Source organism: Zeugodacus cucurbitae, chromosome 2, assembly GCF_028554725.1.
Source record: "Zeugodacus cucurbitae isolate PBARC_wt_2022May chromosome 2, idZeuCucr1.2, whole genome shotgun sequence".
In the NCBI taxonomy this organism is placed as follows: domain Eukaryota; kingdom Metazoa; phylum Arthropoda; class Insecta; order Diptera; family Tephritidae; genus Zeugodacus; species Zeugodacus cucurbitae.
Genome location: NC_071667.1, coordinates 41,778,680 through 41,802,798, shown reverse-complemented (window position 1 = coordinate 41,802,798; position 24,119 = coordinate 41,778,680). Strand labels below are relative to the sequence as shown.

The window sequence follows — 24,119 nt, the reverse complement described above, 5'->3', positions numbered from 1 at the left end:
TATATGGCAGCTAGGAGATGTTATGACCCGATTTTAATAATTTTTGGAAATTTGAAGAAAACAATTTCTTCTGAATTACATTAAATTATCTAAGAGATTTACTCATATTTTCGGTTAAAATTTACTCTTTGGCGTTGAGTGCAACATGTTCGATTTCTAGGGCCTTGAAAAGTTATGGTCCTATTTCAACCATTTATTCACAAGTGAAGCCAGAGATGATATGCAGTATTTGTGTTAAGTTTTATTCCGCTATCTTCATTGTTTCCATTATAATGTGAAGGAATCATATGGAATTCTAAATTGAGTTATAAGGAAAGTAGTCGTGGTTGTGAACTGATTTCGCCCATTTTTTATCCGTGTTATCAGGGTGTTAAGAAAATATTACATACCGAATTCCATTGAAATCTGTCGAGTAGTTCCTGAGATATGGTTTTTGACCCATAAGTGGGCGATGCCACGTACATTTTTAATTTTGTAAAAAAATCTGAGTGAAGCTTCCTTCTGCTATTTCGTCTTTAAAATTTAGTGTTTCTGACATTTTTCGTTAGTGAGTTAACCCACTTTTAGTAATTTTCAACTTAACCGTTGTATGAGAGGTGGGCGTGGTTATTATCCGATTTCAGAAAGTTTGGGGGCGGGGCCACGCCCACCTTCCCAAAAAAATTCTATCCAAATATGCCCCTTAGTGCGATCCTTTATTCCAAATTTTACTTTTATAACTTTATTTATGACACTTTATAGGGTTTTGCTTTTCGCCATTTTGTGGGCGTGGAAATGGTTAGATTTTGCCCATCTTCAAAAGCAACCTCCCTAGGGTGGCACGGAATACATGTTCCAAGTTTCGTTAGGATATCTCACATCCGGATTTCAACTCGTCTCGTCATCCTGATCATTTTGATATACATAACCCTATATCTAACTCGTTTAGTTTTATGTCTTACAAACAACCGTTATGTGAACAAAACTATAACTTTTGTTGCGAGAGTATAAAAAAGAAAACAAAAAATATTTTGTATGTGGTCATAGTTGCTTCGTTAAGACATTTTAATCATTGTTCAATCATATAAGGTTGTGTCGATAGCCCAAAACAATTTGTAAACAAGAGAGGAAGGGCTAAGGTCGGGTGTAACCGAACATTTTATACCCTCGCAATTTATTTATTTAACTTTATCTATATTATATAATACACAATTTGACCCACATATTCGTCACATATGTATAAAGTCCATTGAAAGTTGGAAACCAAAAAATTAGGTTAGAAGCACCGAGGTCCTCGTGTTCGATGTATGGGGCTTTAAAAACCTCTGGTCCGATTTCGGCGATTTTTAGAATGGGGCTGCCACACTATAAACATAGTATTTGTGCAAAGTTCTGCACCGATATCTTCACTAGTGCATACTTTATATATTGTAAAGTAAACGATTCAGATCGTCTTCAAAGTTCTAGTATACAGGAAGTAGGCGTGGTTGTGAAGCGATATGTGTTTCTGACGTTTTTATTAAGTCAGTTAACCCACTTTTAGTAATTTTTAACCTAACCTTTGTATGGGAGGTGAGCGTGGTTATTATCTGATTTCTTTCATTTTTGGACTGTATTAAGAAGAATGGGATCATGTGTAATAGTTCACGTAAGTGAGGAAAGTTTTTGATTGTCATTCACTTGCGATTGTTCTCCACATGATTCAAGCAGCTCACGACTTCCGGTTTTAGATCAAGTATCCTCTGGGTAGCTAACAAACATCCGTTTGAAGGCGAGCTAAAGTGAGAAGGCGAACCCGCTCCTGCGGTTGTGCGTAGGGTTTGGGACCCTACACATAAAAACGAAGTACCAATGAAAAATCGAAAGCCTCGGATGAGACACCCCCCTTTTGATGACGACCCCTGCAACGTTTTAAGGATAAGGATTTAAGGGCATGCACCTGGAATGTCCGGACCCTTAATTTAAAAGGTGCCTCTGCCCAGCTGGTTGATGTCCTCATACGACCAAAGGCTGACATCACCGCCATCCAAGAAGTGCGATGGACGGGACAAGGACGGAAGAAGGTGGGTGCTTGTGACAACTACTACAGCGGCCATATAAGGGAGCGCAAATTTGGTGTTGGATTTGTGGTGGGAGAGAGACTCCGTCGCCGAGTCCTGGCATTCACCCCGGTGGATGAACGTCTAGCCACAATCCGCATAAAAGCGTGGTTCTTCAACATATCGCTTATTTGCGCCCACGCCCCAACGGAAGAGAAGGACGATGTGACCAAAGATGCTTTCTATGAGCGCCTAGAACGTACCTACGAGCGCTGCCCCCGCCACGATGTCAAAATCGTGCTTGGCGATTTTAACGCCAGGGTGGGAAAGAAGGTGCCTTTGGAACAACAGTCGGGAAAATTCAGCCTCCATGACGAAACATCGCCAAACGGAATTAAATCTGGGTCCGCTTGTCTAACTGTCTATATGGGTCGGAGTATAATCTGTGTCTGTGGTTTTGTCTTTTTTTTTAATTTTTGTTAATAATTCAATGTAATTTTCATTTGATTTGATATTTTGAAAGGACGACTTTTTTTGTTAGAATTAGTTTGTACGCTTATTATTGTTTTTTTGTGCTTTTAAACCGTTTCGGGTACTAGGTTTAGAACACTTTTTTCCACCACTATTCTTTTAATATGGTTTTTTAGTTAAGATTTGGCTGTGGGTGACTTTTGTATATATTGTTATTGCAAAAATATTATTGTAGATTGTTAGATCGTTATTTCTTGAACTATATATACACTAAAAAAATTGGTAACGCGCCTATATTGCAACCTCAGAGGTGGTGAGGAAGAGCAATACATACGCAATTAATTATTGTTACGAATGAAATTTTTCATTAAAATATTTCCATTTGCAGTACGTTTATTTAAAACTCTGTGTCGAAATACGTAGTAAATCGAACAGGTGATCTCAGCTGTGAAAAATTTCCCGTTATCCAGCTGATTCTTTTGCTACTTGTAGGTATATACAATGACATATACATACTTTTTCCGTAAACACGTTATTTCTAATTCTTTTGATGAATAATTTAAAATTCAAATAAAAAATCAGCTGTTATTTAAGCACTGCTTAAGTCTCCCATTTTCAGTACTTAAGTACAACTTAAGTTTGAATTGTAAAACAGTATTTCTCTGTTTTATCAAAGATAAGGAGATGTACATCTCTCATCTCACTGGAAGCGCAATATTAAACTTCAAAACCACCTAAACTTTGATAGTTGACGAGATGAGGTGGTTTTGACGGATTCAGATTCTATAGTTAAGAGACGTGTACGGTACAATGTCGCATATTTTTAAATAATTTTATAAATATACATCTCTGTGAAACCCAAATGATCTGTGGAGGCCACATCACACAACAGAGGGTGAAATCACATTTTCGGCCCGCTTATTAAAACCACCAATGATCCTCCCATTGACAGAAATCTTCCTCTAGTATAGGTTGCGATACCAGATGGAGTGCGGTCACGTAGTTAATGAGGACTAGTCATGCCTCTAGAATGAGTTGACTGACATTTATTAAATTTTTTAAGAGATATGTAAATAAAAAAGAATAAAGATTGTGTATTACATTTTTTTATTAATAAAGATTCAACCACACAATTATCATATGTTGAAAAAAAGATTATCACATATAAATACGTTTTACCTACTACACATTCATAACGTAATTATTACATACACTCAGCAAAATTTAGAAAGTCCACATATGCCTCATATTATAATATGTTTTTTACAATGCCTTTCCCGTAGTTCATGAAAATACCGATAAAACTCATGGTCACTAACTTTTGTTTTTACATATCTTAGCAAAACAGGTAAATGATAACAATATTCACTATAATTACAATTTTGCTTCGAAACAAGCACCGAGAAGCCCAACGATGATATCGAATTGAAGGATTTTTTTAGTATATACATATACAAAAAATTTTCTAAAAAAGATAATAAACTAGTGTTATATTCATTACAACTTTCATTTTTAATATCTTCTCTAGGGTCACAATTTTTGCAGCTACTTCCACCAAAAGTTGTATGAAAGTGGAAGCAAGAACCTCCATTTTTGGCACTATCAAATCCTGTTTGGTTATTACTACTACTTCCTGATGTTTCATCATGACAAGGATCACTGCCATCCCGCTTAGATGTTCCAATATCTATACAATCCATAAAATTTGTAGCACAAGACGGTTGATATATGACGGCGGAAGCGTGGCCGGAACGTCCCGAATTAAGAGGGGTACCTTGTTCCCATGTGTTAGTTTTTGGATCATATACCTCGACAATAGAAAGAAAGTTTGTACCATCAAATCCTCCAATAGCATATAATTTTCCATCTAAGGAAGTAAGTGACAGAGCACTCCGAGCAATTCGCACTGGTGCTACTAGTTCCCAAACATGATTTTCGGTATCATACCGTTCCACCGTAGAAAGTTGGCGCGTTCCGTCAAATCCTCCAACAACATAAATATATTGATTTATAGCAGCAACACCTGTAAGTTTTATTAAACATTGTATTACATATATGTATATATATCATATTATACTAGCATAATTTACTATTTGGCTTGTTGTATTTCTATTTCTCATACTTTGGTATAATGACCTCTCTCTTATTTCTGGAGTAACGTTATTACCTTCATATACATATGTATGTATAATGGAGGTGCTTCAATTCAGAGGGTTACAGAGAGTACTATTTTGGTCAATGCAAAAAAACTAAATTCAATTATCAGCGGAAATCTTACTAAACCATAAAATAAATAAGTAAATAATTAAAAACTAAACTGGATTTACCTGAATTAAGTATAGTTATTAGAGTTGATAAGGTTCAAACAGGTAGATTTGACGAGACTTACACCCATATTATGTATCTAAAATATCCTGAGTCCAGTAGCCTTCAGGCTACCGTAGCCCGAAAAATACATTAGGAGAGGCTATTGATCGCCAGACACCATTTTTTGCATATTATCTATTACTATCAACTCTCATTATAGTAGATATGCTAATACTACTGACAAGACAAGTTTCTTCATTATAGATTGTAGTTTTGAGTAAAGCAGTATATATATTGAGATGGCAAAGAAATTGTAAAATCAAATAAAAAATGAATTTACATTAATATATAAATGAAAGAGTTGTTTTTTAAATATTATTTAAAATAAATGCAAAACCATACGGAGATACAATTAAATGGATTAAATAAATAGATTCAGGTCACCACATAAGACTGGAAAATAATGGCACAGGCTAATATTTTAATAATACTATATTTTTAACCAATTTGTAAGATTTGAACTACTTCTGTAGATATAGATATTAATATACAGATGTTGCAGCTCTTTTTTTGGTGCTGAAATGTGCACATGTGTTCCATTCATACATCGTATTACACCAAGAAATTCAGTTTGATTGCATATTATTAATTATTTTTGTAGTATTTTGCTCTTCTACACTTATGTTAAATTTTATATGTTTTGGGCATATTTTCTGTTGTAAATATAAATGTGGTCACTTCTGTAAGAACATTACATTCAAGTTGTGTAATTCCGAAGTCAATCCCTTGGCCTTTCTGACAGCTACCTTCAGCAAAGAATCGTAGCGCTGTGCAATTCTTCAAAATTGGGAGGACAGCAGTTGATCGGTTGATGGATTTAAAATGCGGCCACAAACATAACAAATCACAAAATTTTAATTTTTGCGTACTTCACATGTGGAAGATCCAAAGGGTTGGAACAATCTCTAATTAGCCATCGAAATAATGCAACATTCAAGCTTTCCTCCCAACCCATGAAAAATAATTCATAACACTGTGATAGTTTTAAAAAAAAAAAAAAGACAAGACCAAATTCGACGGTTTCTCCCTATTTCGGGTCCTTCGAATCGAACTGCATCATTACTTTTTTGAGTTACAATCATGGTTTCATACAAAAATTGTTGTTGAAGTTTTTCATCAAAGTGGTCCATTGTAAGAGAAAGGCACATTTTTCTTCGGTCTCTAACTTTTTTAATGTCGACTTTTTTGGTAAACTTTCTTTGGCAAAGCTTCTCAGAATAAGTCCGTCTTTAAGTTCTTAGATGACAGTAAGCCCCAAAATCAATGCTTTTTGTGTCCTTAAAGTCAAGCTTTTAACCACTGCACTGATAAGAAATAACAACAAGTAACGTTTGAAAGAAACGTTAAATGCTTGCCTAAGAGTCAAAATTTAAGTATAGATTACAGAGAATAGAGATAAAGGGAAAAAACATTAAAAAAAATGGATTAAATTTCAGTTTTTTCGACATATTGGCTATAAGGACACAAAAAACATTGATTTTGGGGTTTACAGTCATCTAAGAACTTAAAGACGGACTTATTCTGAGAAGCTTTGCCAAAGAAAGTTTACCAAAAAAGTCAACATTAAAAAAATTAGAGACCGAAGAAAAATGTGCCTTTCTCTTACAATGGGTAACTTTGATGAAAAACTTCAACAAAAATTTTTGTATGAAACCATGATTGTAACTCAAAAAAGTAATGATGCAGTTCGATTCGTAGGACCCGAAATAGGGGGAAACCGTCGAATTTAGTCTTGTCTTTTTTTTTGACTATCACATTGTAATTACTCAAAATTTCTTTTTTTTATTTTAATTCAAATAAATTATTTTTGTTCACGTATTTGTATTTTTAACTGCACAAATTGTCACTCACATTTGAACTGGCAGTACTTTCAAAATAATTGTCAAATATGTAAACTAAGGGATGTTATATGCGTATTCTAGGCCACTGAGCCTGATAGCTTATCGTAATATGAAAACTAGTCTGAGTAGCCAAGGCAACTGCACTGGCGACTATTCGCCAGTATCCTTACACAATTGGGGTGCTATATTGTCTATTTTGAAGCGATTTGATCAAACACGAACGAAAGAGTGAAGTGATTGAACGAACAATGCTTATGTATTTAAATTTTATTTTTGATATTACACCAATATTTCTGTTTAAATGGATCTAAATAGCCGTTCAGAGACGAATTGGGTGTAATCTACTACAGACCATGTTACCTAAAGAAAAACTTGCAAGTGATTACTGAATGCCCCATGGCCAAATTAATCGGTTATAAATAATTGTAATTTCGGTTATTTATGCGCCATAGCTTAAAGGCAATTTGTTTCTTTTTCCTCTACACTAAAATATTTAAAAACAATACTTTAAAATTTACCGGCACCACTTCGTTCATACTGCATCGGTTGCACAAAGGTCCATTCGTTATTCTCAGGATGGTAGCATTCAACTGTTGTTAAGCGATCGGTACCGTTAAAACCTCCAATTGCATACAATAAGCGATTTACAACAACCACTCCTACACCTAAACGTTTCTCATGCATAGGTTGCACCAGTGTCCAGCGATCTTGATCCGGATCATAACTAATAATATAAAAAACATCATGTCTATTGATCTATCTTATCCCTATATATTACATACTATTCAACTGAACTGTGATATTCCGAACCTGCGGATCCGCCAACTGCATACATCAATTCGTCCATTACGGCCACGCCTACTCGGTGTCGTGGTACTGTCATTGGAGCACACGGGCGCCATTGTTCTGTCGAAGTATTATATCGATCTACCCAATCAGAATCATATGAAGAGCCAATTGAATTGTTTCGCCCGCCGACAGCATAGAAAGTGCCTTTCAAGAATGCAGCACCAAGGCCAGATCGAGGAATCCTCAAGTTTGGCAATACTGTCCATGTTTTATCATCCACATTATATGCTTCTAGAATATCTAATGATTGTCGAAAAAATCCTCCCGCTACAAAAATCATTCGAGTCGTATTTGGTGTTCGCTCCTTCACAATTGGTCGTTTGTGTAAAGTCAAATCTTTAAATATCTTTGCTAAATATTCCCGGCATGCGGGCACTTTCCGTAACACATCGCAGTTTCTCATCTGCTCTTTAAGGAAATTGGGTGTCAAAAACTGACAACGAACTGCATAAAGTATATGTTCCATTTTCGGGTAACGATTCTCTTCATCGTATTTAACCCATTTAAGTACGGCATTATATACTTCCCGTTCTTCTTGAACATTTAATTCGTCACGCCGAATTAGGGCAATCAGTTGATAAGCGGACAATTGTAAAAACTCTTCTTCTTGACAAACCTGAGAATACAAATTTAAATATTTTAGGATGTCAGTATTATATTAGGCACAAATAGGCTTTAATTTTTGTGGTTTCCTTAATCATAATCTTCACTAACAAAGCAGCCACTTATGCGCACCAACTCTGTAATATCCTATGTCCAATTTCATTTGAAATTTCGAAGTTAAATTGGTTCGAGTTTTTTCATTTTAAATATACAGTGGAACTTCTCTAACTCGAATCACCATACTCCACAAAAAAACTTCGAGTTATAGAATTTTCATTAAAACATACATTAAAAAAAAAACAGTAAAATATAGACTTTTAAAGTTTTATTCATTTACTTCTCAAGTTTTATATTTAAGTCTGTATACCATCCCTTTGTTACATAATTTATGCAATCCATGAGTGTAATATCATATTTTTTATGCTCCTCCATACGATATAAAGGGACTCGTTTAACCTCGATAGTCAAATTTTAAATTTTGTATTATGTCCTGTTCAAAAAGTTCCGTTTATGGACTTTTCTGTTCGATAATTGCACAATCTCCTCTATAGGATAGCCCACAAATCCTCAATCGGATTAAGGTCAGAACTTTCTGCTGACCATTGGATGAGTTGAAATCATTAACATTGGAGTCAGCGAGTAAAAATTCCGGTATTGTCCTTCGGATATTTATCCCGAATGATCTCTTCCTATTTATGTTTAAGACACTTGTCCATAAAATCTGACAAATTTGACAGTAAAATTTTCACGTAGTCTTATTTTTTCATAATTCGAGAGACTTTGTCTAACGGACCAATGTTCCTCCAAATCAAACACCATCATACCATGAGGCCCAACTTTTCTACAATATTCTGACCCTTCTGGGAATCTGCAATTATGATTAGATTCGAAATGGTAGAGATAACTATGGATACAATTTTTAAATTTCAATATTTGCCATTTTGTACATCTACCAGATTTATAATTATGGTTTGTTTACATTTTATACTTCAAAATAAGGTTTCTCTCTACTGCCAATACTTTTTTTTTTTTAAACCTAACTATTGTGAATGAAATAGCGATGAAGTGGCAACGCCTCTAGTTTAATTTATGTATAAGATATGACAAGCTAATATAATTGTTGGCTACATCTGCTAAATAAAATAAGCTATCAGCTTAATTTATATATATTTGGCGTAGGAACCGCTTTAAGCGATTATAGCAGAATCCACTAGAGCGCGCCACTCATTCCTCCTTTTGACGCCAACTGGAAACACCAAGTAAAGCCTCCTCTTTACAACGGAGTGGAGGTCGTCCTCTTTTGCGGCTTTCTCCAGCGGCTCGGAGAGGTCCTTCCCGATCCTGAGATTTTGGTGTTGCTCAAAGGCAGTTTACATAACCGTATAATTCCTAGTAAATTCCGAAATAAGCATATGGCTTTCGTAAACGCATTATGCAAATCGAACAGCCATTGCATTATATTAGACAAAGTATTGAATCCATAAATCCATAACAGCCCTATTTCATTCGCATGAGTTGTCAAATTGTGCATGAGTTTCATTATACATCCATTGCAGTAAAAGGAAACGAATAAAATAAATAATATAAGGCTGCTTTCGTAAACGCAATATGCAATGCACAATATTCATAAATACCTTATTTTAGGCAAAGTTTTATATTCTTAAATTCATAACAGCCCTATTTCATGCGCATGAGTTGTCAAATAGATGGAGTCATATGTAGAAGTTCACGTAAGTGAGGAAAGTTTCTGACTGTCATTCACTTGAGAATGGCCAGGAACGATTCTTTTGCATGTCGCTCAAGCAGCTCACGACTTTCGGTATTAGACCAAGTATCCTCTGGGTAGCCAACAGACATCCGTTTGGAGGCGAGCTAAAGTGAGAAGGCGAATCCCGCTTATGCGGTTGTTGTAGGGTTTGGGACCCACCATATAAAAATGAATAACCAATGAATAAGAAGCAACAGCCTCGGATGAGACACCCCCCTTTTGATGACGACCACAGCAAACGTATAAAGGACTATGATTTAAGGGCATGCACCTGGAATGTCCGGACCCTTAATCGGGAAGGTGCCTCTGTCCAGCTGGTTGATGTCCTCGTAAGAGTAAAGGCCGACATCACCGCAATCCAAGAAATGCGATGGACGGGACAAGAACAGAATAAGGTGGGTCCTTGTGACATCTACTATTGCGGCCATATAAAGGAGCGCAAATTCGGTGTGGGATTCGTGGTGGGAGAGAGACTCTGTCGTCGAGTCCTGGCATTCACTCCGGTGGATGAACGTCTAGCCACAATCCGCATCAAAGCGAGGTTCTTCAACATTTCGCTGATTTGCGCCCACGCCCCAACGGAAGAGAACGATGTGACCAAAGATGCTTTCTATAAGCGCCTAGAACGCGCCACGATGTAAAAGTCGTGCTTGGCGATTTTAACGCCAGGGTGGGTAAAGAAGGTGTCTTTGGCACAACAGTCGGAAAATTCAGCCTCCATGACGAAGCATCGCGAAACGGTCTGAGGCTGATCGACTTCGAAAGGGCCCGAAATATGGTCGTCTGTAGTACTAGATTCCAGCATTAGAAAATCCATCAAGCTACTTGGCTGTCCCCAGATCGAATCACTCGCAACCAGATCGATCATGTTGTGATAGATGGACGACATGTCTCTAGTGTTTTTGATGTGCGTACGCTTCGTGGTCCCAACATCGACTCGGACGACTATCTTGTAGCAGCTAAGATACGCACCCGCCTCTGTGTAGAAAAGCGCACACGTCAACAAACACAGGGATGGTTCGACATCGAGAAGCTGCAATCACAACCGACAGCCGAACGATTTTCTACTCGACTTACACTCCTGCTCTCGGAGAGCACTCATCTGCATCTCGGTATAAGGGAACTGTGGGATGGCATATCAAACTCCTTACGTACAGCTGCAACCGAAACCATTGGCCTTCGGAAAAGTAAAAAAAAAACAGCTGGAACAGATGTTCCATTGCCCGGCCGTGAAAAAATTAGAATAGCAATTACCCGCTTGAAGAACAAGGCGGCGGGGGCCGTTGGATTGCAGGCCGAGCTATTCAAATACGGCGGCGAAGAGCTGATAAGGTGCATGCATCAGCTTCTTTGCGGAATATGGTCGGAAGAAAGCATGCTCGACGATTGGAATCTCAGTGTACTCTGCCCAATCCACCAAAAGGGGAAGGACCTCACCGAGCCGTTCGATACCAAACGAGGTTTCAAGTTCTTTAACCTGATGCTGGAAAAAATGGTTCGAGCCGCAGAGCTAAACAGAGAAGGTACAATTTTTTATAAGAGTGTACAGCTACTGGCGTACGCCGATGATATCGATATCATTGGAAACAACACCCGCGCCGTTAGTTCTGTTTTTTTTCCCGCCTGAATAAGGAAGCGAAGCGAATGAGTTTGGTGGTGAACACGCTGTTGTGGACTCGGCTATAACCGCGTAAGCGGTGTCTACGCCAGTCAAGAAGAAGAAGAGTTGCCAAATTGTGCATTAGTTTTAGATGCATTGTAAAAAGAAACGAATGAAATAAATAAAACAGAAAAAAGGAAATAGTAATCAAAATTGGGGTTTCGGCGATTAATATTAATATATTATTAAAATATGTTAATTCAAAAATTAATTGTTAAAATTTAAATGTTATTCCAATATGTTTTTGTGGCTAAGGTATACATTAAATTAGTAAATTCTTCAATACAGTGAAAAAATTCTTACGCGTAAAGAAAACGTTATAGCCGGTAAATTTGAAAATGACTTATAGACATTATTTTAGATCTGTATTAAGCGTAAATCATCATTATTTGTTAAAGTTTAAATTGTTTTAATCGTATATTGAAGTATGTAACAAAACAGCAAATTTCAAAGTTGGCTCAATCTTGGCTTCGGTGACGATATTGATTACCTTCTTCACAGCCAGTCTTGTTCTATTGCAAAGTCGAGGTTGATTTATGTTACACAGCATGATGACAACTCACATGTGTCGCCACAAATGAGTTGATTCTAGGCAAGCGGTTAGTTCGTCAACAGCAGTTAATCCAGGAATAACCTGCCAACAAAATCATGGCTTCACCAAAACTGGTTTCGTTGTCGCGTAAATCTTTTAGTCCTGTGTAATGCCTCCAATGCTTATCCGGAAAATTTTCGCAATAGCGCTTTTTTTACGATTTTGCAGACTGTTGTTCGTTGATTTGCAATTTAGGAGTAATTTCAAGACCGAATGTGCCGTTTTTCTGCCTACTAACAGGTGCCAAGTTGCCCCTATTCCCGTAAATTGCGAGAGTATAAAATGTTCGATTGCCTTTCCTTCCTTTTTTTGGGCTATCCAAAGTGTATTCAACAAAGTGAACTGAACTGACATTTAATTTTTCTTTACCCGAATTTGACATGTATGTTGCCATTGATTTAACCCTTACATTTATTCCAAAATTGAAATTTTGAAATTCAAAAGAAGCAAATTGCAAACCAAAAAAAAAAAATATTTTTTAAATGAATAAAAGAAAATGCGGAATACTTTCTACTTGTGCGAAACAACTCATGGAAGCAATGTACCAATGTTTAGTGATCCAATTGACAAATTGCAACAAATTTTAACAATATATATTATTTTGTTTAAGATAAACAAGTAACGAAAGGATAAGTTCGGGTGAAACCAAACATTTTATACTCTCGCAATTTATTGAATAACGAAAATCGTCATATATAGATATGAGACTGAAAGACTATACGCTCACTTAATTATGCTAAGATATCTCACATCTTAACCAATACTTATATGTGGAATAAAGCCACCCGTATTTTTGAAAAACCTATAATTAGGCATATGGTTGCTAGGAGATGTTATGACCCGATTTTAATAATTTTTGGAACAGAGACACACTATTAGAAGAAAACAATTTCCTCTGAATTTCATTAAATTATCTGAGAGATTTCGGTTAAAATTTACCCTTTGGGGCTGAGTTCAACATGTTGATATCTGGGGCCTAGAAAATTTATAGTCCGTTTCGACAATTTTTCACAAATGAAGCCAGAGATCATATGCACTATTTGTGTAAAGTTTTATTCAACAAAATCATGGCTTCACCAAAACTGGTAATGGTGTAATGCCTCCAATGCTTATCTGGAAAATTTTCGCTATAGCGCCTTTTTTACGATTTTGCAGACTGTTGTTCGTTGATTTGCAATTTAGGAGTAATTTCAAGGCCGAATGTGCCGTTTTTCTGCCAACTAACAGGTGCCAAGTGGCCCCTATTCCCGTTATACCTTGTTGGTGAAAATGAGTTAAATCGGTTCAGGAATTACCTCATATATACTATATATGACGATTTTCGTTATTATATAGGACTTTATGCCGAACAAATGGGTTAAGTAGTGCTATCTTAATAAAATTACATAAAAAAAATTGCGAGAGTATAAAATGTTCGATTGCCTTTCCTTACTTTTTTTGGGCTATCCAAAGTGTATTCAACAAAGTGAACTGAACTGACATTTAATTTTTCTTTACCCGAATTTGACATGTATGTTGCCATTGATTTAACCCTTACATTTATTCCAAAATTGAAATTTTGAAATTCAAAAGAAGCAAATTGCAAACCAAAAAAAAAAAATTTTTTTTAAATGAATAAAAGAAAATGCGGAATACTTTCTACTTGTGCGAAACAACTCATGGAAGCAATGTACCAATGTTTAGTGATCCAATTGACAAATTGCAACAAATTTTAACAATATATATTATTTTGTTTAAGATAAACAAGTAACGAAAGGATAAGTTCGGGTGAAACCAAACATTTTATACTCTCGCAATTTATTAAATAACGAAAATCGTCATATATAGATATGAGGACTGAGGACTTAACCAATACATATATGTGGAATAAAGCCACCCGCATTTTTGAAAAACCTATAACTAGGTATATGGTAGCTAAGAGATGTTATGACCCGATTTTAATAATTTTTGGAACAGAGACACACTTTAGAAGAAAACAATTTCCTCTGAATTACATTAAATTATCTGAGAGATTTCGGTTAAAATTTACCCTTTTGCGCTGAGTTCAACATGTTGATATCTGGGGCCTAGAAATGTTATAGTCCGTTTTCGACAATTTTTCACAAGTGAAGCCAGAAATCATATGCACTATTTGTGTAAAGTTTTATTCCGCCATCTTCATTGGTTTCTTATGTATACATTATAAGGTGAAGGAATCAGATGGAATTCAAAATTGAGTTATAAGGAAAGTAGTCGTGGTTGTGCACCGATTTCGCACATTTTTTATCCGTGTTACGCACGCCCACTTCTCCGAAGAAGGGTATGTCAAATACTTAGTTCACTTTGTTTAATACACTTTGGGGCTATCGACACAACCTTATTTAATTGAACAATGTCAAAAATATTTTAACAAAGCAACAATAACAACCCCCAAAATATTATTATTTTTTGTTTTCGTTTCTTTTATATTTTTGTTGTCAACTAATATAAAATACTCTTATAATTATCTTCCTCACAATTTTTCCATATTTACTAACTTTCTAATACTTTTCTGGCCTTCTACAAATATTTCAAGAGTAAAATTAGCCAGATCGGTGTGGTCTTTTTTATATCTATAGATTACAAATTGTTTGTATGTGAGTTTAGAAAAGTGTAGATTTTAGACTTTTACGGGCAATTTTTTTTTAATTTTGAGAACCATTCTTGTCCTTCAAGGAAGATTCTAAAAAAAAGAATTAGCGAAATCGGTTCAGGTATTCTCGACTTATTATAGATAAAAAGTGGAAGTTTATTGAAGTTTATTCCAAACAAAGAATTTTCTAACGGATTTAATAACAAATTATCCATTCAAAAAATAATTTAGTAGCACAAAAAGATTTAACTTTTAGCAGGTGTTTAAGGCAGTGCACTGGGCCAATCATAAACGTCATATAAATGCATTGCATATTTTGGTAAAGCATGGATATAATCAGCCATGAGCAGAGTCTTAGCAGGTGCTAAAAGAGCGTAAGTGATCGTATACGTACACGCAGAGATTGTCACTAACACGCACAAGCGAAGAGCGTAAAACGAGCATCTACGATGGGACAATACGATAAATAAACGACGATGAAATCAGTCTGCAATCAGCAGTTGACAATTATTTCATTGGAAAATATCAGAAAATGCTTGTTTTAAATTATAATATTACCCTAGTTTAATACAATTTCTACTAAATATAAAATACCATTAATTTTTTAAATTTATTAGCACGAACATATCGTATTTTGTAATCGTGCGGCACCGAATATTTTTGATCGTTGGTTCGCTTGGCGTGGTATGGGAATCTGTTTTAAAAGCAGCATATATATGTAATACTCAAAAATTTATATATAGCAGCTGTGAAATCAAACGTGCACTAATGACATAGTTAGGTACATAGTGATAATTTAAATTTTTAAACGAAAATTAATTTGGGAATTCAAAATAAAAAACTGTTCTCTAATAAATTACCTGTGTAAAATGCCTCTCTATAAAATAGTTAGCTTTCTTCTGAAGATCTGAACATCCATGCTGTTCTGCGAAACTCGCTATACCAATAGCATTCGTTGGATCCAATTGTCTCTCTAAGAATGCGCAGCATGCATTTATAACGTTGGGCACTTGAAACATTGTTGCCGCAGGTAGCAACTGACAGACTGTCACTTCTGTTACACGTATATGCCCCGTATACATGAAATAAATTATTCGACCCATGGCGGTGGGACAGACCTATCATACGTATGATAATTTTAAATTATACGGATTATTTCTTGTATAATATGAACAGTCGTAATCATACCCCTTGCAATTGAACGCGTGACATTTCTGATTCCTTCAAACCCCCGGTAAACATAGCTTTAAAATAAGGTGATGCAGCCGACAAAATTACTTTATGTGCTGGAAATAACTCTTGTTTCACTTCTAATACAACATCTGTAAGCATATTGTGCGATCTCATCATAAACATCATCTTTAAAACTTCTTTGGCATAATTTGACATGCAAAACGTCATATCATCATCCCGGTCATCCACATCTTCCGTTTCCGTTACAGGTGAACTATATGAACAAGGCTTTCGGAATATAAAATCAGAATTTGGGCAATTATTCAGAGATTTACTGAAGTTGCTCATCTTAAAATCTGAAAAATAAATAATATACGTAAGTCTTAATAATCTATACTACTATTATAAAGAGGAAATATTTGTATGTATGTTAATAATGAATAAACTCGAAAACTACGATTTCAAAAATTCTTTCACCATTGGAAATCTACATTCACCCTGAGTAACATAGGCTACTTTTATTGCTAGAAAAGATTGGGGATACTTATTAAAACTAAACTAAGGTAATCCAAGGAGTAAAAAAGTGCTCTAAAACGTCTTTCGTTGCATGCGCTGCGGAAACTATTGATGATGGAACAAAAGTATGTTCTACAATATTAAATAACATATCAATATCTACAAACAGCATATGTCTAACTATTATAGTTATGTCACAATAAGTGTTGTTTTTTTTCATAATGAAATATATTTAAATACCACCGCTATAAAAGCGCCTTTATTTATGTATGTGATTGGCGTTGACCATTTAGCCGGTTATAGCCGAATCGATGAGAGCGCGCCACTCCTCTCTTTCCTTCGCAGTTCGGCGCCAGTTGGAGATTCCAAGTGTAACCAGGTCGCTCTCCACCTGGTCCCTCCAATGGAGCGGAGGCCTTTCCCTTCCTCGGCTTCCTGCGGCGGGCATCGAAAACTTTCAGAGCTGGAGTGTTTTCGTTCATTCGGACAACATGACCTAGCCAATATAGCCGCTGTCTTTATATTCCCTGAACTATGTCGATGTCGTCGTATAAATCATACAGCTCATCGTTCCATCGGATTGAAATTGCGCAAAATTTTCCTCTCGAAAACTCCTAGTGTCGTCTCATCTGATGTTGACATCTCCAAGCTTCTGCACCATAAAGCAGGACGGGAATGATAAGCGACTTGTAGAGTTTGATGTTGGTATAATTATATATATAATTATAAAAAATTGTACCTTCTCTGTTTAGCATCTGGTTAAAGAAGTCACGATGGCGAGCCACCTTGTCTAAAACCTCGTTCGGTCCCGTTTAGGGCATTTAAGATCTTCGAAGTTTTGTTATAGAAAGTTAGTGTATCGGTGGAAGAACGTCCACAGACAAGCAGGGAAACCGTGGTTACCCCAAGAGCAGCAAACCCACTACATGTTAAAAAAAGATGTTCGTTTTCATGAGTGCCATCAATGCATCCTATCACTCTTGGTATGCTAAATTTTTGCACAAAATTAAGTTTTGCTCTACTGAAATCCACTTCAGACATTTGAAGTTAAATCCACTTCGGACACAAAATATTTTCTAAAATATTAATCACTTCGGCTCAACGTTGATATGAACCTTCAGCGAAAAACCTAAACTTGCCGCCAATTTTATTAAATTAGGCGTGGACGTTTATTTTCTTAAAGGTATGATTTCGGTAAGGTAAAGGTATGATTAGGTAAGTATTTCTGAAAATGCATGCTTACTTAAACGACATCTGGAAACAAACCTGAAACAAAAAGAAATCATCTCAAGTCGACAAGTAGAAATTTTTTAGCAAAACTCACGTACAATCCGATTCATACAGGGGATTAGTATGATCTCTCAAATAACGCCTTACGATTTTTTTTTTTAAGTCAAGTATTACATACTTGCAACTTTCTTGCGACACCCCTTGGGCTAAAAAACTGGCAACAAGCAGGATCGCTCATAACAAGCAAAGCAAAAAAGAAAAAACGTACTTACATACCCCAGTCAAATAATTATAGTTATGTGCATTTCTGCTTTTGTTTATATTTCTTATTCACTGTTATTTTTTGGATTTCGGTAAATGTGGAATAAAACGTTGATATGTTACCGTTACTATGCAACGAAAATTGTTTCATACTTTTCTCGTTCGTTGTACAGTTACATTAAGAATGTGCTTGTGAATTGGGTATTGCATAGAAAATATTTATATGTGCAAAATCAGTTTAGCGGATCTTTCTTACTGATAGTGTCGCAGCAAAAACTTTTTTTGCAAAAATTTGTTTTCAAAATTATTGTAGTTGCATTAATTTAATGAATTATTAAAAATTTTAGTACATTTATTTAACTTTAAGCCTAAAATGCCTCGTGGTACTAGTTTATCAGACGAGGAACAAGTAGTCAAGTAAATAATCATAGGAATGCATACAAGCGGTTCCAAAATGATTCTAGACCAAAGCGACATCGGAACTGTATCTCAAAATTTCTTAAAAACCCCACTAATTATGGTATAGTGCGACGCAGTGGACGAGAAACAACATTGATGAGCGGTGGGAAAGGATGATTCGACGGCTAGTAGTTGCGGACTTGATAAGCAGCGATCAAATATGGACCTAGTTAAGACAGAAAATCACAATAAATATAATTTTTCCAATTATACATAAAAATCAGGTTCTGTAACACACCTCCATGGCACCTAACCAACGCTAAAGAAAGACACAATAAAGCACATTTGAGGTTTGCAAATAAATACCAATTCTGTGCCGATGAGTGATAGAATACAGTATTTAGTGACGAAAAAAAATAAAATTTGGTCGGCCCAGGTCATTGCAAGAAATATTGGAGAGATTCGCACCACAAACGATGGTCCTACTACAAGCGATGTTTTGGAAGCGGTACCTTGATTTCAGGGGCTGCATTTTGCTGCTGTGGAAAGCTATCTACATGTTTAAATTCACTCAAATGAATGCTAATATCAATGTAGATCCTTTGGACAGCGAGTTAATAAAATTTGCTGGCAATATTTATGGCATATAACTGGACATATCGAAAGGATAACGCTTTAATCCACACGAAGAACATCTTAAATGACCGGAAAATTCCGGTATTACAATGTGCAGCATTGAGTTCGAACCTAAATCCTATTGAGGATCTCTGGGGGAACCTCTCTGCTCCTGTTTTCCAAAACGGAAAGCAGTTTGAGACAGTACGTTACCTTAAATTAGCCATAAAGCAAGAATTTGCCAATATTTACATAATATTCTACAGTCAGTAGTTAATTCTCTGATTAAGCGGCTTAATTTAGTTTTAAAATATAAGGAAAATTCTACTGACTATTAAAATAAACATTCCTTTCAGTTAAACTCAAATTTATAGGCTTTACTGGTAAAAATAGTGAAATGCACATATAAATATTTACCATTAGCCTAAACTTCAATTTTGTTTTATAGTTTAAAAAATATTTTGAAATTTGTTAATTCTTTGTTTTTTATATCGTATACATTAATAATAACAAACCTGCATACTCAGAAATATTTTGCAATTTTGTAATCTTCAATTTTTTTTGCAAAAAGTTCATGCACATATAATTATTTGACTGAGGTACATATGTATGATCATATTCAAACAACGCGAAACCAATATATATACATTAGGGTAGCCCTTAGTTGTATGGAGGATAAAAAAAGTTTCTGGATTCTCGATCGCACCCCCTAGAAATATGCGAAGAGCCCAAAAACTAGTATATACAAAGTTTTGGGTCAATCAAAAAAGGTTTAGAGGTTGCGCAAGGAGCTTGAAATCCTGAAAAATTAAGAATTTTTGCCATTTTTATGTCTCAGACTTCCATATTTCAAAGCCACACTATCTCGTTTCTATACCGTAATAAGATCTGCATTTTATTACCTTTCCAAAATTACCACAATCTTAAAGATCGGTCGATTGATGATAGAGTTACAGAAATACAAATATGAAAGTAAATTAAATGTGTTGCATGTGCATTCTCAAGCGTCGCATGCTCGTGATATACCGTTATAACGATTCTAATGTTATTCTTATTATCTTATTACGGTATGGAAAACCAGTAAGGGATAGTGTGGCTTTGTAGTATGGAAGTCTGAGACATAAAAATGGCAAAAATTCTTAATTTTTCAGGATTTCAAGCTCCTTGCGCAACCTCTAAACCTTTTTTGATTGTCCTAAAACTTTATATACACAAGTTTTTTGGCTATTCTCATATTTCTAGGGGGTGCGATCGAGAATCGGAATACTTTGGAAAATAAGGGCCACCCTAATATACATATTGGCAAATTATATACCTATTTATATACATAACGTATGGTACATACCAGAGAACGGCATTTGCTGAATGAAAAACATTCGTACGCGCTCAACAGCCGAATAATCACACTGTTCGGATCAGCCGATCAAACTTGCCTGAGCTCACATTTTCGTTGTTGATTTTAAATTCACTCGTGTGTGTGCGATTTTTTGTTTCACTCCGAGTTTGTTCGGCTCGTGTTCAATATAATGATTTCGGGCGCTTGCTCATTCGGTTCAACAATCATTGTTTTGAACAAGAACAACACTCAACTCGCAAAAATCAACTCGTATGATTTTACTCATGCGCGCAGCAAGCGGCACTTTTTCTACACAGATGAAATGTGAGAAGAAGAACAAGACAAGCTACAACAACAAACTGCATATAAATTGTTACGGTACATGCAGTCGTAACGCTCACATCGTGTCGTCTTGCCGCTAATTGTTTACTCATAATCGATCAACTCAAATTGAACCGAATGATGCTTTCGTCAACACAGGCTCATTTTATTGAACGCTGACTTTTGTTCAGTGAGTTGAATTGAGTGAGAAATTTTGAACCGAGGACTCAAAATCCAAAGAATGATGTGTACGGCAAATTGAGTTGATTTTTACTCATCACTCTGTTTTTTTCAGTGAGTTGAGTTGAATGAAAAAGGTCGCGTATGAGTAAATCAAGAAAATAGTGATTTTTGCAGTTCTCTGGTACATACACAAATGAACAAGTGAATTAGATCACCTGCCTGAATGTTGACTTCGTGTCACCAAACACACCAAAAGAAAACAAAAAAAAAAAAAAACAATTTAGATAAGACAAGTATTCACTACTTGCAAATTCTCCTGCGATACCCCTTGGGCTGTAAAGCACATGCTGGATCGCTTACAAAATTCAAGCAAAGGCAGAAGGAAAGAATAAAAGGAAATAACAATATTAAAACTCTAATTTCATTTATGTATGTACACATATGACTCTCTTCCACACCACACCACATAAACATATTCATGCTTGCTCATATATATGTATGTATATATTTACATACATACATATATATATTAATATATGCATTTCGGACTCGGCTATAAACGCGTAAGCGGTGTCTACGCCAGTCAAGAAGAAGAAGAAGAACAAAAGATACAATAATTTGGTACACTGTAAACATTTTTTTTTTCATATTAAAAAAAAAAAATAAATTTGTTTTATTCTTATTATTATTTATGCGGTTTATGCGGAAATTTATATACACTAATTTAAAAGTCTGAAATATAAAATACAGCAAATAAAATCTGTGATCAGAAAAATTATAAAAAAATTCACAAATTTCAATAATCTTTAATTGTATTCAATTCAATTACTTATACTTTTTATTACAACAAGAATTTTCAATTCAATTCGATTTCAATAAATAATTCAATTTTAAGCTAAAAGCTTCACATCCGATACAAATTAAATGCAATCTGATAAAACAAAAAAGGTAAAACCAAAAACTCCTATATCATAAGAAATTCCTAAAATTGCTGATGAAGATAAGCCGCAAGGCCCACCTGCAGAAGCTACACGCTCAAAGCAGAGTATAAAACAAAATAGATCAAAAGATCATTTATTAACAAGATTCATCACTGAAAGTGATACTTTTATAAGTTATTGCACAGAATTCAAAGCTTCCCCTATTGCTGACATCACGGAATCGGTTTTAAAAGTAAAACTCGAAAGTAACCACGAAATATGGGCACGCCTTCTGGCAGCATACGATACAGTAATTGACACTGACGACGCTGAACTCCCAGAAAACATAAAAGCTTCGGCGACAGCCAAATTAAATAATTGCCGTGGTCTGAACGAAATAATAAAGGGAATGATAAGCGAACAATTAAATGTATTAAGGCCAAATAGCGCCACTACTCCCCGTCCCAGAGTAGTCACAACAACAAAAGAAGACCTAGATAAAGGCATGTATCTAAATGTAACAACTTGTGATACTGAAGTTTTTACTGGATGTTATGACCAATGGCCGTCCTTCCGGGACATGTTCACAGCCCTTTACATAAACCATCCTAGACTTGCAGAAGCACAAAAGCTATTCCAGCTAAGGTACAAAATACAAGGGGAAGCAGGCATTATCGTCAAGCAATTCGATTTAAATGGCGAAAACCACTAGGCTTGGGAAGCACTAGTCCAAAGATATGAAAATAAAAGAGTAATGATAGAAAACCCAAGAAACCAGCCAGAAATTTCAAAAATTCTACTCGACAGTGACTAATTGTCTGTCAGTGTTAAAAACACAAAATTCCCCCGTAGAATATTGGGACCATATGATAGTAACTATTTGTGCAGAAAAACTCCCTGAGGCTGCGTTACTACGATGTGAACAATCACATGACGATAGAAGAGTAATGCCCACATGGGAGCAAATGAAAAAATCCTCGCTGCTCAGTACGAGATAGCTGAGCGAATGGGCAGCCAAAATATGAATATATCAAGTCATCAAAATGAGTCGAGTAAAACCTCGTTTAAGCCTCAAGCCAGCAATAATATGCAATATAATAGACACGCCAATAAAAGTCACACATTCGTTTCAAATCAAAATACTCAACGGCAATCATTGTGTGAACTCTGTAAGGGAGGTCATAAGATAAAATCTTGCGAGAGATTCAAAAAATTACCCGCTTCAGATAGAAACAATCTTGTTTCTGCAACACAAACTTTGCAAAAACTGTCTGTCAAACTATCATATGACAAAAGACTGTGAAAGGAAATTCAATTGTGTATATTGCCAAAGAAGACATCACTCATTGCTTCATATTAACAATTTTCAAAATATGAAGCAAAATCAATTTCAAAAAACCACGGGGTTAGTCGCTACGACCACATCAAATAATCCCGAAATATCAAATCCCAAGAAAAGGGAAGTACAACCATGTTGCTCTAAAACAACAAAAATTCAAGCGCTTCATTCAAAAAGTGAAAGCAAAATTATTTTACCCACTGCGGTCATCACCATTGAACATAAAGGTGATTTATTCAAACTAAGAGCACTAATAGATCAAGGCTATCAAAGATCCTTTATATCTTCAAAGGCTCAAAATCGGCTCAAACTGCCAAAAAAAATTCAAATTTCCAAATTTCTGGAATTGGCGGAAGAATTATTCAAAATTCCAACAAAATATGCCCAATCACCATAGTATCCTCAAGTGCGGATATTAGAATAGATGCACAAGCAATCGTTCTACCGCAACTTACACATCTGCTTCCAAGCTATGAAGTCAATAAAAAACACTGGGAAAAATGCTCACATCTGAAGTTAGCAGATCCCAACTGTCATACCCCATCGCAAATCGACATATTATTAGGCAGTGACTTAATACCTCAAATAATTCTTGAAGGTATTGAGAAAATCTCCAATAAATTGTTAGCTCAAAATACAATCTTTGGATGGATTATAAGTGGCCAAGTCAATGAAAACATCAATTCTTTCACCACTTAAGTGAAAAATATCTCAAACGAGTATCTTAATAATCAACTTAAAAAATTCTGGGAAGTAGATGAATTACCTCAGACTATCCAACCTTCAGAAGAAGACCAGCCATGCGAAGCCTACTACAAGTCCACAACAACAAGAAACGAACATGGTCGTTATGTTGTGCGACTACCATTCAAACCAACTTTTCCAGAAACCACAGCTCTAGGCCACTCTAGAATATCAGCAGTCCAGCAATTTCTAAGCCTGGAAAAAAGCCTGATAAAGAAAAGCGAGCTTAAATCAGCATTTCACAATGTGATGGACGAATATCTCGATCTCGATGGAAGAGACTGTACCATATGAAAAAGTAT

At 35.6% G+C, this 24,119-nt stretch overlaps 1 protein-coding gene across 1 annotated transcript in view; it reads right to left on the bottom strand.

Moving 5' to 3' along the window:
* Nucleotides 1-3,577: 3,577 nt before the first annotated feature.
* Nucleotides 3,578-24,119, bottom strand: part of LOC105220233 (kelch-like ECH-associated protein 1B) — a 30,961-nt gene continuing 10,419 nt past the window's right edge. The window contains exons 2-6 of the mRNA XM_054226064.1: nt 15,969-16,309; nt 15,641-15,898; nt 7,480-8,162; nt 7,216-7,421; nt 3,578-4,512 (exon numbers count right to left, since the gene is read on the bottom strand). Coding sequence (XP_054082039.1) covers nt 3,734-4,512; nt 7,216-7,421; nt 7,480-8,162; nt 15,641-15,898; nt 15,969-16,301 — 2,259 coding nt within the window. The 5' untranslated portion in view covers nt 16,302-16,309 and the 3' untranslated portion in view covers nt 3,578-3,733. The remainder of the gene's footprint in view (nt 4,513-7,215; nt 7,422-7,479; nt 8,163-15,640; nt 15,899-15,968; nt 16,310-24,119) is intronic.